The 16423-nt window shown below is 46.6% G+C and overlaps 1 protein-coding gene across 2 annotated transcripts in view; it reads right to left on the bottom strand.

The window, feature by feature from the left end:
• SLC12A8 (solute carrier family 12 member 8) overlaps positions 1–16423 on the bottom strand; it is a 49813-nt gene that overhangs the window by 16022 nt on the left and 17368 nt on the right. For both annotated transcript variants that reach the window (XM_009946964.2, XM_086465723.1), the window contains exons 5-6: positions 8617–8730; positions 1110–1197 (exon numbers count right to left, since the gene is read on the bottom strand). In XM_009946964.2, the coding sequence (XP_009945266.2) occupies positions 1110–1197; positions 8617–8730 (202 nt within the window). The remainder of the gene's footprint in view (positions 1–1109; positions 1198–8616; positions 8731–16423) is intronic.

The following is a 16423-nucleotide window of genomic DNA, read 5'->3' as shown; positions in this document are numbered from 1 at the left end:
TGAGAGTGGTGAAACACTGGAACAGGCTGCCCAGAGAGGTGGCAGAAGCCCCATCCCTGGAAACATTCAAGGTCAGGTTGGATGGGGCTCTGAGCAACCTGACCCAGCTAAAGATGTCCCCACTTACTGCAGGGGTTTGGACAAGAGGGCCTTTAAAGGTCCCTTCCAGCCCAAACCGTTCTATGAGTCTATGATTCTAGAGGTACACAGGTCCCCTCATCTGGCAGTAACGTTAAACACTGCAGCCAGCCTGCTCCACAACCTCCATCATGATCCTCCTCTGGTGTCTCTGGCCTTACCAGTACTCAGGTGGAGGGATAAGCTAGTCTGTGCAAAAGCCCAGACAGCAGAGATGTGAATGACCACAGTCCACCCATCTGTGATACTTCTGCATCCCGTGGAATCCTCTCACACAAAACAAGCACCAATTTCAGCAGGAATCCCTCTAAATTCTGAAGATCCTTCCTTTCTGTCTGAACCTTGGTATGCAATTAAAAGTAATAATTTCAATAGCAATTTAGGTGGCAATGAAATCAAGCTGGAAAACCTACTGAAGTTTGGGGTTTTTTTTAATATGTAACAGTATTTTACTCCTGGAAATCTTCATTTACTGGGAGAGAGCACTGTTCAGGGATGGAGGGCTCCTGTGTTCCCCTGGCTTTGCAGGTGGGTGGGTCATCTCACCTGTCTTGGCCCCATTTTCCCAACAATAAAAATGATAATTTTTTATATTTTATATTTTTGAATTTTTCTATTTATATAGAAAAAGAAAGCACTTTGAAATCAACAGCAATAAGTGACAAAATCATGCACCCCAAGCCTTCAAGAACTTTGCATCCCACTCTGGGACAGCCGGGCTGCAGCAGCACAACCACTCTAGCACCAAGACACATCCCACTCGGCAGAGGAAGGACTGATTACATCCGCATTAGTGAACCTCTTGTCTAACCCACCCAGAGTAGGTGGTGGTAATGGATGATCATTTGAATGAGAGCCAGACTTTAATTTTCCAGATGGCTGAGTAATAAAAGGTTGATGGGAATATGAAATGGATTGGTCACATCCAGGGCAGTCTCCAAAGAGTAAATTTTCCCCAGTCAATGACTTACGAGGTGCCAATAGCGGCCAGAGACCCCAGGGGGATGTTGGTAGCCGGCTTCTGGAGATCTCCGCTCATGTTGAACCCAGCCATCACACCTGTATTTTGTAGACATAAATGCAATTTAGAGTTAATCTAAGTTATAGCATATAAAATATTTATTATAAAATGTAATATAACTTAATCAATCAGTTATTTGATTGCTTCAGAATCATTAACTATTGCACTTCCACACACACAAATACTGGCTCTCATCAACTGCTTGGTAAGAAACTGTTCACGTCTTTAACAGAAGCAAGCCACCACTAACACGTCTACAAAGAACTATTTGTCCAGTTTGAACAATGCTGGGGAGAAGGAAAAAAAAAAAAGCAAAAAAAAAAAGCAGAAATCTGAACAAAACCCATCTTATCATAATGCAAACCTCACAGAAGACAGTACTGTCTAACTGTCGAAAAGAAAAATGCTATCGTTCATCACAGCAGCACATTCAGAAAGTGGTACCACCTCCCCCAGACCAGATCCATTACAGATCCCTGCATTCATGGGGAACAACCATCACTACAAAACGGCCTGTCCTGTCCCAGTTTAATGACGATCACATGCGCATTTAGCAGAGGGAATAACAGCGCTCAGAACGTAGGTGGCACCTCCCAGCCAATGGGTCTGCTCTGGAAGTAGGCATTATCTCTACTTTGCAGATAGGAAAACAGAAGCGCTGAGAGGGCAAGTGATTGTCCCAGCATCACGTAGAAAACATGTGGTAGGACTAAGAAAAAAGTACTGAACTGTTATTTTAGGCCAGAGTACAGAGTATTGTATAATCAGGGACAGTCCTTAGCCTAAAAAATTACCATCTAAAGACACAAGAAAGGGAAATAGGATGGAGCAAAGGATTACAGCCTCCACATTGAGGCTAGGAACCCAAGGTACAAATTGGTTAAGAGGCTTTGCTCATAGCTGAAGGAGCAGTCATACCAGACTTGGCAAGAAAACACAACTTCTCTTGCCACAATATCCCCAAACTTTTCCTAGAAGACTTCAGATTGCTGCTGTAAATAAAAATAAATAAATAAATAAAAATCTGCAATTCAGAATCCTGGTAAGAATTTGGACAATTTGAAGGCAGGACAGAAGAGCCTCTTTAAGAAACTAACTTCTGCTCATCACTGTCCCAGCCCTCAGATGTCAGACTAACTGCTTCATAAGGACATGTGGGCCAGCTGCCAGCCAGCAGTGCTCATGGGATGGTCCCTGGGAGCCGGGGTGAGATCACCACAGAACAACAATAAGAAGGAGGATGCCAACGCCACGGCGTTCGCAGCATCTGCCAGCCCCGGCAGCAGGGGACCAGCTGCACGTCAGTCTGCCACTCAGCTGCCAAGTCCAGCAGTCATTCCTCATTTTCTGAGGGCACATGAATGATGAAGTCAGTCTCTGAGCCTGCAAATCGGACTACAGTTCCAAATCAGTGGCAACCCATTGTATTTTAAAGCTCAAATATTGATTGCTGCTTGGAATGGTTTTCTCCCAAGACAAAGGGTAGGCAAGAGCTGTGGGACAAATCCCAGGGTAAAGTGGACAAACCCAGCTCAGCCAGATGGATGCCTTCCCTACAGACCTTGCGTGGCCACTAAGGGACTGCCAACAGTGGAATAATGAAGGAACAGGGGCTCATCTCCCTGCTCTGTCCCAGCCTTTGCTGTGCATCTTCATAGCTCCATCTCCCTGTCTGCTCGATGGGAATCGTAACACTTCCTCTCCTCGCTGTGCTGCCATGAGGATAGCACGTTAATGAGCACAAGGCACCCACATATTGCCAAACACATCGGGTAAGCACCCAGGGCTTTATTTATGTATTATTATTCATATTTTTATCCTTGTTCATCTTTTTTTTTCCCCCCTTAATCATTCCACTCAGCAGCCATCTTTTTCTGTCCTCCTCTCCACCACGGAGCCAGAGCCCCAACAGTCCCTATGGGCTCCTGGCATTCCTCAGCTCCTGAAGAGCTGTCTTCTAGCCTCAGACCAGATTTGAATCCATGACACCATACCGAAACCATTACAAATCAAAATGAGTTCTTAATTTTCTCCTGGAAGACTATTCTGTGGATGTACTTCTGAACACCACTGCTAAAAGCCCATCAACTGGTATGCTTTTCCCCAGGTAAAGCTTCCAAGTGCTGTTCAAGCACTGCTCCTTTTAAACAGCTACACAATAGGCTTAGCTGGAGGTGAGAAAAGTTAGGAAGTTAGAAGTCCATGGAAATGGTCACAAACATCACACTAAATGAAGTCTCTATGAAGCACTCTTCGGTGACACGCTACTTTGCAATTCAGGGGCAAAGCAGAAAGCTGAGAATACTCTGAATTTTTCTTCCAAAGGGAACAAACTATTGTAGAAGGACAGCTGTTAATCTCACGTGCCTCTTGGCCAAGTTTCCCAAACATCTGGCACCACCTCTAAATCTTCCAGCTTGAGCTTGACTCACCTCTTCCTCATCCAAACTCCTGCCTCAGCAAAGCACTGGGGAAACACCAAAATGGTGTTTTCTGGACTGAGTATGAAAAAAAGTTGAAGACATGTGAGTCATCGGCACAGCAATGACTGCAGAGCCTGGACCACCTCATTGCCTCCCTCCCACAGACCCACGCACGTTCAGGAACAGCCAGGAGATGACCTGCCAGAGCCCACATAAATGGTGTCTTGAGGCTGATGATTGACCTCCTGCCCGGCAGCGATTAGGGGTCAGACCCAGGCCAGTGCACACCATTAGCTTCTGTCAGGACCCCCAGGAGGTCACCAGAGTCTCCTGGCTTCCACTGCCAAAGGCCAAGCCCATCAAAGAGGGAACCGACACAGATATTCTCGGCCACTAATGCCAAAGCCATCTCCTCCATGCTGAACTACGCCTCTGACCTGACTAGTACAAAAGTATAGGCAATCTGGTAGTACAGACGTACAGACAATGCCAAAGCCAATTCTCCACCACCACCCAAAAAGTAGTTGTCCAGACAGGATGACAGCGGCCAAAGAGCAGTACCGAGAAGGTCTTTTGCGAGCAGCAGACTAACCACCCCACTTTTCAATGAAAGGGCAACCTGACTAATTTTTAAAAAAAACCCAACCCTAAACAATCTCCATCACACATAGCCTTGGTCACTCCCTGACAGAGAACTGGTCTGACTTGCAAGTAGCCACAAACTGCCTTTCCAGAGGCTCTAGCTACACAACAGAAAAAAAACCTTACACTTGCCTATAAAATTCAACGACACAGAGAAGTTGGGATGTTCCTTCCTCCAGGCATAGACCTGTCCCTAGGGACGTGGCCAATCCCTTCTGAACTCAAGCAACCGTATCTGCAGATTGCCCACGGAGAAAATTATCCACCTCCCTGTTCCAACGAGATAGCAGGCTGGATTTTCCACACTGGCTATTATCTCGGGGACCAGCAGATAATGACAAAGCTTCTGGACAAGGAAGCATGAAAACACGGTCAATGCAGCCAGGAAATTATGGCTGAGACAGTCTGTACATTGCTGCTATTCCGAGCGTAATCCTGTCCTGGGCATCATCCAGGCAGTGGATACGTGCACAAGGGGACCACCTACATTGTACTTTAGACACAACCATCATCAGCTCCACCAGCTCTTTTAACTCCACCAGCTATGGTTTATAACTGTAGATATGACTGCTTGCAAACACCCATTGCATTTTCCAGTGAATTTACTATAAAATATAAAAGGGTTTTTCTTTCCTTCACCCAAGAGATGAAGAATGGAAAATCTTAGATAAGAATTGTAGCTAATTTTTCAAAAGGGCCAAATTCTCCACTGATGTAAGCTGGCACCTCTCCATAGACTTCAATGGAGTTGTGCCAGTTTACATCATCTGATAACTTAACCCAAAACTTCTAAATCTATTTGCTGTCATTTTGCAACTGCCAAATATGGTTTATTTCAGAACTGTTTTCAGTACGATGATATTTTCCATTAATGCCGCTTCAAACGCCGTCTTACTTTCTTCTATCACATGACAACACACTTCTTTCATTAGACAGAAAACCTCGGGGATTTATTAGAAAAACATTCTCTGCACAACAGAAACGGCGTTTAAATTCATTTTAAAAAAGCATTGACAGTTGTATGGCTGCTGCTAGGAGCTGAACGTGGGCAGGCAGCTCCAGAGACTCCTTCCCTGTGCAACGCCCTGGTTAAATGGGTAGCTGCGTGTTTGCATATCACAGCGCAGCAGCAAAACATGTGCATTAAGAAGGTATTTACAAACACGCAGAAAAATACCTGGTTAGTGCACAGAATCTCTACAGGGGTATGTTCACATCTTCTGTAGTGAGTATGTTAGTCTTTTTGATTGACGCTGGCAAATCTGAGTCTTCTATGCCCATGCACTCCCATTTAGGCCAGCTCTAGACGTAAATTTCGGATTGCTCAGCTACTTCTCCATTATTAAATGACAAACTTGGGGGAATAAAGCCAGCTGCACTGCACATCCAGCTGAAATGGTTTAAGCACCTATTACCCAGGAAGGAAACGGACAAGCCTCTGCTTACCACCACCCAACTGTAAAACTGGGATAACTTCACTTGCGTTGCTGGAGAAACAGAGAATACAACCTGACCTGGAGCAAAACGATCCAAGGAAAATGCTCGTAGGAGGCAGCATGTCACTATCAGTCTACAAAAGGCTGGGACAGCCATCCCATCCCCTCCAGCCAAAGCATGCACCCAGCTGATCCGCCTGCCTATTTGGTCACAGCAAGGGTCTGCCCTCATGTCCTGCTCCCCTTTCCTGAAGTGGCTGCCCCTCTTTGCTTTTACAGCCTGTATTTCTGAAGTTTCCATTTCACTGCTCTTTCCAGTGGAAATGGGCAACTGAAAACCACTTTTCAGTACATCCCAGAGATCAAACTTAAACCAGTTGAATTCAGTCAACCATTTCAGAGAGAGAGGAAAGAGCTTATCCTGAAGAGATCAAAACAGTTTCACTTCAAAGAGGAACATTTCATCTCAGAAAGGCCCAAACATCTTGTTTCACAATTTCCTAAACAATTATTTTTAAAAACCTTATTATCAAAACAGCATCTTAGATTGTAAACTAGCATACGCTAAAAATTAAAAAAAGTAAACACAACATTTAATAATTAAAGATAAACAGAACATTGCTTCGGGTCAAAGAAATGTTTCATACTGCCTCAAAGTAACCCCTCAAAACTAAAACAACATACTGTTTCACTGAAACTCTCCCCAAATTTCTGCTGCATCTTAACGCAAAGAATTTTGCCTCCAGTGCTTCAGCCAGGTCACTGCGGTGGTCCACAGCAGAGGCAGGTACCACTTGGGGATGGTGCTGGGCAGGAGCAGGAGCACAGGCTGGAGGTGACAGCCTGGCAGCGATGTTCACGTGTCCCTGCCACTCCTTTTCATGTGGAGGTGCTGGGGACTGACACTGCGGCTCACTCGCAGTCTGCATCGCGCTGCCTGCCCTGCGTCAGAGGCACGGGCAATCCTATCGCATCCCTCCAGCCTGCTATTAACGCCGCTGCCAAAGCCAACCTTGAAATGTCATCTCCAGTCTCGCGGACCGCCTGTCCTGCTGGTGGACTTGGGCTGCGTCCAGGCAGTGCCCGCAATGTGGTGGGAAGCAGCTCTGCTCTGGCAACGTGGGACCCCGAGAAATCCAGGGTCCTCTCTGCAGCTCTGGCATTGCACCCCCATCGTGGGGGAGAAGGCGAGCTAAGCCAGCGTGGGTCAGGTGGGACTTGGGGGAACCAGCCCTCACTCATTGCCCCAGCCCTAGGAGATGTGAGCTTTATTCCCAGCACTTCTGAAGTTGCACTGGGCTCCCCATCTGTCATCTGCAGCAGAGAAGTCTTGACTCCCACCCTAAATATTTCTTAATCAGATCACAAGATCCTCTATGCAGAGCACCGAACACAACCCTATGTTTTATGAGGCTCCTGAACTCTGCAGTGCTACGAACAGCAGTAACGGGAGCAATAGCGATGTTGTATGGTACCTCTGGCACTGCTACTCTGAAGGAATAATTTAAATCCTGTAAATAACCAAGCAATTAAAAAGAATGCAGGAAAGAGCTGTGCAGCAACCAAAGTAATTATACATCAGCCCAAACCATATTTTCAGAGAATGTTTTAACATTACTACTGGTATTACTACTGCTAACTAACAAAGCAACAGGCTGCTAGGGCTTTAAATAAATTACACCCATTAGCTTTGGCCTTCTTCCTAGAAGCCAGGCATTAGCAGTGATGAAGAACCATTTAATATGGCTAATCACAGTAATTTTCTGCACAGCTTTGTCATTACTATTCCTTCTTCTATAAGCAGGGAGCTGGAAAAAACTGCTTTACTGCATCAGAGGCAGGGCTTGTGGGGCAGGTCTCTTTCTTTGGCCGAGGGATTCGCTTGGGCCAGGCAGAATGACAAAAAAAGAGGGCAGAAGCCATCATCTCCATGTGCCAATAGTTCAGGTACGTGTTTTCCAGGAGGAAGTCTATACAGAGTCAATAGCCAGCCTGATAAGCTGGCAGAGAGGATTTCAAAGGGAAATTTAAAGTCCTGCACTAGGTGCACCTGACAAAGTGACTTCTGCTACCAGATCATTCCTCCAGTCCCATCTGTTTCATGAAACCCTTTAGTTTGTCTCCCTGTACCACAGCAATTCTGCAAACAACTTTCAGCGAGTTGCTTAGAGTTAATCCTCTGAAAATTCATTCTGTAATCCAAGGATTCATCGCTATGGAAACTGCTTATAATCGGTACTTTTTATAGCTTAAAAAACTCAGCATTGACAAAAGGTATTCTAACTCCAATTGATAGTTATTTCGTTCCCACTGGAATGGGGATGAAGTAGCTTTGGAAAGGGGCATGGATCTTCTTGGTATTTTAGGGGAATGAATAATATGAATGCATCCAACTAAGCTTATAAACGTGAGCTCTGCTGACATGCAAAGATGCATCCATGACACCGTGCAGAGTGGAGGGTCAGCTTCAAGAGTGATGGCATCAGCCCAGCTCAGCCACCCACCTGCAGCAAGGGTGGAGGGAAAGCCCTGCTGTGCTCTTCCCATCCTCCCAGTGCAATCAAGTCATAAGGCTTATCTAACAAGATAAATCACGATTGGCACTTTTAAAAAGGCTTGATACCTCGTGGCCTGACAGCATTGGCCAAGGTCAGTGCCTAAGCCTTGGCAGGGAGGGATGATTTACACCACCACGTCAACCCACAGAGCTGACCAGCAGTTTCTGACCACAGAGAGAAGAAGAGCACATCCAAGTGAACAGGACAGGAGTGTGCAAAATTTGAGATGCTGGAGGAAAGCCTGAACATTTTGAGTCGACCGCATGAGTCTGCTATGACCAAGTACAGCTCCACTTGCCTTGCCTCGCCTCGCAGCCCAGAGGAACTCCCCTTGCTTCTGCTCATTGCCGAGATGTGACTGTGGAGGGAAAGAGAGGAAGAATAAAACTTAACTTTACCTGTGGCAGCTGGGAAAAACACTCCAAAAACAGTGAAGAAGGACTCCCCCTGGCTGTAGTCCGGCAGCGTGTTGTTAAACATAAGCTCTTCGGAGTAGCCGACGAAGCCGTTCTCTGTGAAGACATGGAGGGTGTGAGAACCTCAGAAACCACAGGGACTGCAGAAGACCCTCCAGCCTGCTCTCGGCTCTAAACTCCACACGCGTCTTCTAAACACATGTGACAGCAGCAGCAGCTGTTTCCAGGGATAGTTTGAAAGGATGAATGTCAACTTATTTGGTGGGGGGAGAAGGCAGACAAGAGGTCAGTGTGGTTACACGGGTGCAAATGCCAGGGAAAGGTGCAGCAGTGCAGGCCAGCATGCCGAGAAGCACCACCAGGCTGGGCAGCTCTCACCAAGCCAGAACATGGATCGTATCAAGTCCTGTCTGCGAGCAAGCAGGACATCTTCCTGTAAAACCTACGCACACAGGAAAACTGGCTGCAGTGATCAGCTAATATTTATACTTATTTATCCATGACAGTTTAATCCTCTTTCCAAACAGACCAAAATTATGCTGCCGTAAGACAACTGCATCCCTGAGCAAGCCCTCACACCGTATCCCAATTCTGTGCTTCTGCCAGTCAAGCTCCTGCACAGACAAGACCTGAGATGTGCCCACGCTGTGAAAGCTGCTAGCAACACACCCAGTTTATACACTGGTTGCCAATGAGCCCAGAGCCCATAAAGCCAGTTTGATGCAGGGTGGGCTTTCCCCTACAAGATGGGTTTCCCACTGGAGAAGGAATAAGGTGCTCTAACACTGCCCAGTGCCCTGTTGTGCACTTACCCTCCTGATGCCATTGCTCTCTCGTTGCTGCGTTATCACCTCCAAACCAGGGCTAATCATGGGGCTGTGCATCATGACCAGCCACTCCCCTCCCAAATCTGCAGATGTTTATCACGGTGCAGCAAGAAGCAAATGCTGAGACCTTGGGCTGTGCCCCACTCCCCCACACCAACTTCTGCTAAGTCTTCCCAAGGTCATACACACACAAATTCTACTTTCCAAACAAAAATTTTTACAGATGATGGGAGAGAGTGGAAAGCAATGGGCAGGATATCAACGTCATGCAACTGGTTTAGTGGGTATGTAATGGAGGATCCTGCTCCCTCACTGCACACTGGAAGGACAGGTCAAATTCTTTCACAAATCTGAGTTTGTTAGGAATAGTCGAGCCTGACAGCTGACATGCCAGCAGGGCACTAATTAGGAAAGGTTTTAGATGCTTATAGGTAGAAAAGATAACTCATGAAAGCAGGTTAAGGAATTAACGTTACGTCTATGAAATTAATAATCCCATTTTCAAGAGGTAACACTGCTTTTTCACGGACTATCTTATTCCGTGGAAACTTCTCCTCCCTGTCAGTAATCCAAATGCTCGTGCCAGCTGGGGCTGGGAGGTGAGCAAAGTCGGCTCGTTTTTTTCTCCTGCCACTACAATCTATTTCCACAAGACATGTGACTGCAATAACTTAAATTTTCTCATTAGCAGGCAGGATGTTGTTTATGGCTATAAAGGGTGATGGCCAGAAATTAAAAAAAGACTCCATCAAAGCTGTCCCATGCCTCAAAGACAACATTAATGATGTTTGGACAATAGATTAAACCGGAAAATTAAATCAGAGCTCTGAACACAAGACATCTCCATTTAAAGTCTCAGAATATAACTAACCACAGAGCTTTGAAGTTGCCACAGAAAAATCCTATAGATAATCAAAAGTTTCCTACTACATCTGCATTCATTGTGTTGCCCAAACATGGATGGAAACATACTGATAGAAGAGGTCTCCTGCTGCTAGGCTTTTTTAAAGCACCAGCTATCTTCACTAGGAATAAGTCCCAGACATAATTTAAAGGGAATAAGCTCAGCACAACACACTGACCTCTGGACCTCACAGATGTCTGCAGAAAGTGCAGCTTCTGGAGAAATAAAGGGGGGATTTGTGTAGGCTGTACGTTCTCACAAGACCAGACCTGAACACCTTCTCTGGCAGGACATGTGGGCTGGCTGCAAAGCTCCCACCGAACTGCTGGAGGAAAATTTTGGGCCCTGGCCAAGGGATTTTTCACAAAGTATGTGCTCCTCATAGAAATGTTAATGTTTCATTAATAAAACAAAAGGAGTGGGCAAAATATTCATCTCACCACAAGGAGATCTGCAGGCCTTCCCCAACCTGTGCTTCGCAGCAGCAGCATCAAACATATCTATGTCACTCTTGACAGAAGTTTGCCCCACCAGTTCTTAAAAATCTCCTGTGAAGTGGACTCTACCCTCTCTTGATGGTTTACTCTCATATTTTCCTTCCTTTATCATTTAGGTTTCCCCTACTGTCTAACCAAAATCACCCTGTTTGAAGTTCATGCTATTTCTTGCCTGATCCATAAATGCTATTTGCATTTTTAATAGCATCCTTTCACCTACTGGAAACAGTCCCCATCCTTCACTGGCACAGTCAACGGTTTCTGCCAGGCCATAAAACTTTATATTTGTCTTCATCAAACCACAAATCGTCCTTTTCACACCACTTCCCCAGCCTGGGTGAGGTCATCTGGAAGTCTGACCCTCTCAACAAGGCTGCTGTGAGCCCTTCCCAGCTGGGGGTCATCTGCAAATTGAATCTGCACATTCTCTTTTCCATCCAAGCAGTTAAGGAAAATATCAAATAATGCCAAACCAAAACCAGACCCTTGCAGAATCTCACCAGGCACAGTGTCCTGCTCTGCAAATGAACCACCTCCAACAGGGATCTTTCAACCAGGTTTTGGGGCTACGTAACTCAATGATGGGCTGATCCAGGCACTTTGGGTGCCCTATGTCTCCTCTCTCATACAAATGGCCAAATATACAACTAGACTACATTTTCTGTGATACCTTTTTGTCACACATGGCCAAAGAGAGACCATGAGTTCCATGAGTCCGATACCTGACTTGCACCTGTCTGCCTCTACACTTACTAATCTTAAGAAGCTAAATGATCCCTTGTGCTCCATCAATTCGTCTGCTGTTCCCTTTCCTACTTTCCTCTGAGTAAACCCTGGGTGGAAGACACAAAGCCTGAAACCATGGCAGATGTCACTCGAACCACAGAAAACGACAGCCATGGATTTGTTGAAAGAGCCAAAGGATGCGCCTATGACTCTATCTCACTTCTGCTTCCTTTGCTCGTGGCTCTGGCAGGCGAGAGGAAGCCCAGCCATTCCACATTTCCCCTTTATACAGAACCAGGAGCTTTCTTGTTGAATTAAAGAAAAGTTCATCCAGACATTACCTGTTATTGCAACCTCATTTCTCAGTCAATCACCCTCCCGTAAAGCAAATCTCACGTCTCTTTTGATCAGTTTTACACCAGGAATTGCAATCGCCATCAATTTAAGCAAGCTACAGGCACACGACCGTAGAGCTGAGAACAACACGCTGTGAGCATCTCCTGGCTGCCCTCATGCCTGCGACCGGAGCGAGTCATCTGTGACCTTTCAGCTGTCATATTAATGGGACTAATTGTAGCTGACGGGGCAATTGGGCTGAAAATCATCCAAAACAAAACAGGAATCAGCAACTGAGACCAATCGGTTAAACCAACAGAGCACTCGGTCGGTTGTTCATGGAGTCAATTATCCACATCCCATTGAAAGTGCACTTCAAAAGGATGAGCTTCGGAAGGAGGAGGGAAGGAAATGCGATAGGGTCTATATTTGGCGCTCTGATCTCCAAACAAGGCAAGACTTTTTTTTTTTTTTTTTTCTGGTGAGAGGATCTTTTCCTCCAGCTTACTGCTGGGTACATGAGAACCAAGCCAGATTCTTCCCTCCTCACTCATTACAAAATGTTTGTCTGACAAACTTTGCTCCCATTTAATTTATGCAACCCCACAGCCTCCTAAATCCTGCCTTTAATGATCCTGCTCTCAGTTGGCTTGCAGAGGGCTGGAGCTGAAGTGCTATAAACAATCTTCCCAGTGTCGTGCTAGAAGGAAAAGAATCCAGTTCCTTCTCTGTGCCATGTCAGCCTTATGGAAAATGCACAATAAAGAGCTGTAACAATTTATTTTCATCATTAGATACTCAATAAGGAGTAGGCAAATAATGGGTTTCTCAAGTGGTTGAGCTGAAGTAAATAACCAACAGGGAAAAAATTGACTTAGAGCAACATTTGAATTATTCCTGTGATTTTTGACAAATACAGTCCTTCAAGTTGCCCTTATTAAAAGTACGTAATAAACAATAAAAACCACCTAGCAAGTTTCAAATGGAAGAGCTTGCAGGATAAGCATCCTCCATTCAGTGCAGGGGGATCACAGGGGCTGCGCATCAGCCCAATGCAGGTGGAGAAGGAGGGGGAGGAAGATAGCTAGGATTCTCATGTGTCCCCCAGCCACCACAGATGCTTGGAAGGAGGTACCAGCCTTCGCCTGGTTGCCACCTCTGCATGCCCCCCTGCCCCAGCTGGTTTTCACCTTTGAACTTTTCTTGCACTTTCTCCCACCTCTTGCCCCATGAAAGAGGATGAAAGCAGCCAAGGAGGTTTTTGGCAATCAGGACACCCCTTAGCAGGGCAGTCCCTCTGTGAAGGCCAGGGTTTTGGAGCAGGACTCAAGGAGGTTGGAGAAGGAGGGAGAGGCAAAGCTGTGGTTACACGGGGTCAGGCCATTATGCAACGGCACAGAGGACGACGGCGCTGCCAAGTTCCAGGCAACCTGGAGCTCATTACAGATTAGTCAAGTCTTGGCCAAATTCAATAAGCCTGTTCACAAGCTTAAGGTTAAGTAAACCCTGGCACCGAGGCAGAGGCTAAATAACGCAAAAATGGAAAACCACCTTAAGAAACAGCTCCCAGAAGACGGTCACGTATTGCGCTCTGCTTGTGATTAGAGATTTTAATTACAAAGGTGAATGCTGAAGGCTTGAAATGGTGAGATTTTTTTCTTTTCCTAAATAAGTAAGCCCACACATTCCCGCCTGGAAGGTACTTGCTGAGATTTGCTTTCAGAGGAACAGCTGGAAGTGTTTGTCTTGCAGCACATTTACCAGGTCTGACCCCAGCGTTTTCAGGATCCTGTGTGATGTAAGACATGGAGAGCCAAAGAGTAATTATACATCCTTGGCATAATTATCTCTTCTCTCTTTCCCATTTCTTCTTCCCTCTCTAAACCCTTCTGGCATAAGCTCTGAAATCCAGTCATTCCCCTTGGACACCAATCCAAGTGCACACCCAGAGTGAGGTCCTGGTGCAGGTGCTAGAGATACTTGGGCACACCAGTGCGAAGAAAACAGGAATGGCCCTCACAGCCTGGTCCCATAGCTGCCGCCCTCACTTGGACACACACCTCTGCAGGAAGATAAAGTTTCACTCCTCACCAGACACACATTTGCATTTTCCTCCTCCAAATTTCGAGCTGAGGGCAAGGTACAAGCCCAGGACTTCTGAGCTGTTAACTCCCCAGTGGGCAGGTCAAGCCCTGTCAGACTGGTAACTCTCAGAAGTTGTGGTCTATCAGATGACTGTTGGGTGGCCTATACCAAATTAATTTCTACATAGGCTGAAGTGCTCTACAGCAGGGAAGGAATGAAACTTTTGCCCTTGCAATACTAATTCTTCCCCTGCCTAGAGTTCATCCATGGATGGTCTGGTGGTCACCAAACTCACCAAAATGTACTTACTACTCATAGCCTATCACAGAAGAACAGCATCTTCACTCACCAAGGGAAAGTTAGGGATGCCTGGCTTTAATGGAGCAACATTTCGATGCCAAACCACCAGCAGCAATAGGTTTTTTTGCATCTCAGTGTGCAATTGCAGATACACAGGATTAACCATCCACATAGAAACTATGGATGTGAAGAGATGGATGCAAAGCCATGAATGTAGTCCAATCCCCACAGTCTTTTTATCTCTGTGTTCCCCCCCCCACGTTATACAAATGCTGAAATTTGATTTGAGACAACAAGCAGCACCGGATCCTCTGACGCAACAGCTCTGAACGATGCTCTGAACACCACAGCCACGCCCCAGATGGCTCTGGGTTTCCCCAGCGAAGGGGGTACTCGCACGTGCCAGAGAAAGACGTGGGTCCCGCTGACTACAACCACAGTCCAGCAACACCACACAGCACACCCAAGGAAGGTCACTGAAAACGGCGCACCTCTCCAGCAGACTGGCACCATCAAAGAGGCATGAACAGGGCACCGGGGTCATGAATAACACTTGAATCACCCTTCCCAACAGAATAAAAAAATCAATCAATCAAAGCGGTGCAGTCGTAAGCCCCATCCCTCCGCATCCCTCCGTGCACACGCTTGGCTTCCTGTGTTTGGGCTTGTTTAACACCGACATTAACAATCACATTTCCAACAAGCTGCCAAGGCCAGGCCACTTCTGCAGCCATGCCTTTGCAACCACCCAGCTCCAGCTCCTGAGGTCATCCCAGTAATTTTTCCCAGGCAACTCCAACACTACCATCGCTACTCCCAGGCACTGCCCTACTACTGTCAGCCTGGTACAGGGCAGGTGGAGGCAGAGATGTATGGGAAAAATGTGGAAAGCTTGGGAAGGAAAACAGTGAGAGGGAAGCAGCGCTGGAGGTGGACAGAGGACAATATGGTGGTTTCTCTGTGCTACCAGTCCACTGCTAAACTTGCTGTGGGCTGACATTCAGCCTGTGAAATGCTTGAACAGATTTTCACCAGAAAGTCCCAGTTCTCTAAGAGACTGGGAACTGGTGAGTCATGAAAGCAAAGCGCGTTAAGAGACAGAGCTGCGCTGGCGGGTACAGAGAGTAAACATGACCTTTGCTGAACTTGCATGGGGATACAAAAATGTTTTAGCATCTTCCAGGACCGCGCCTTCTTCACCTTTGGATAGACAAGCTTTGGCTGGAAAGCTGGGAAAGAATGGAAGGAAAAGAGAAGAGCTGCAGGGGAGCAGAACTGGAGGAAGATGGGATGGACTGAAGAGATCGATGCCCCTCTCTCCTGACCGCTACCGCTGGATTCATCCACCCAGGGGACTAAATTCATCAAACCCGGGTTGCCCTTTTCTGCAGGCCCCACTGCAACACATGTCCCACGTGAGTTAGCGTGGCTCAGTGCATATTTCCTATGAGCCAGGAGCATGTCTGCTCCATGCTGGACTTGCAGGCAGCAGCACAGCTCTGTAGCTGCAGATGGGGCACGTGCAGCCCAGTCCAGCCAGAGGAGAGCAAACACAAGATTTCTGATGCCTCTCCCTGCAGATTCACCTTCCACGTGTCATAAATGATGTCATGCCTTGGGTTCATCTCAGTAGTCAGGGCCATGTCCTACCTGCTGACAGCTCTCACAGCCTCAGTATTTCTGCTTTGAGAGTCTTAAACTAGGCAAGGGAAAAAATAGAGAGGAATTTTTGTGTTGAATACATGCAGGTCAGTGATTATGAAGTGATAAAAACACAGCTCTTACGCAATTAACACACTGGCACATGGCCACACTGACAGAGCAGTGCAGAAAGACTGCAGAGCATCTGCTTGAGCTGCCAGGGCACTGAGATGGGGGATGTGGGAGCACTCTGGGCTCCTGCTCTACCCCACCCCAACCCATGATGCTGCTGGCAGCCCTAAGCACAAAGTACTGGCAAGGAAAGGAGGCATGAACGGGAAGGGACTAAATTCCCTCTGTAATTTCATCCCTAAATCCCCATTAAACACATTTACTACTAAAAGAGCTCAGAGCAATCACAGACCCCAAGCCACAGGCAGTGGGAGCGAAAGCAGCAGCTCTGCCTCTGCGGT

Source organism: Leptosomus discolor, chromosome 5 (assembly GCF_034619465.1).
Source record: "Leptosomus discolor isolate bLepDis1 chromosome 5, bLepDis1.hap2, whole genome shotgun sequence".
Classification (NCBI taxonomy): domain Eukaryota; kingdom Metazoa; phylum Chordata; class Aves; order Leptosomiformes; family Leptosomidae; genus Leptosomus; species Leptosomus discolor.
The sequence above is the reverse complement of the archived record's forward strand: the minus strand, read 5'-3'. Positions and strand labels throughout refer to the sequence as shown.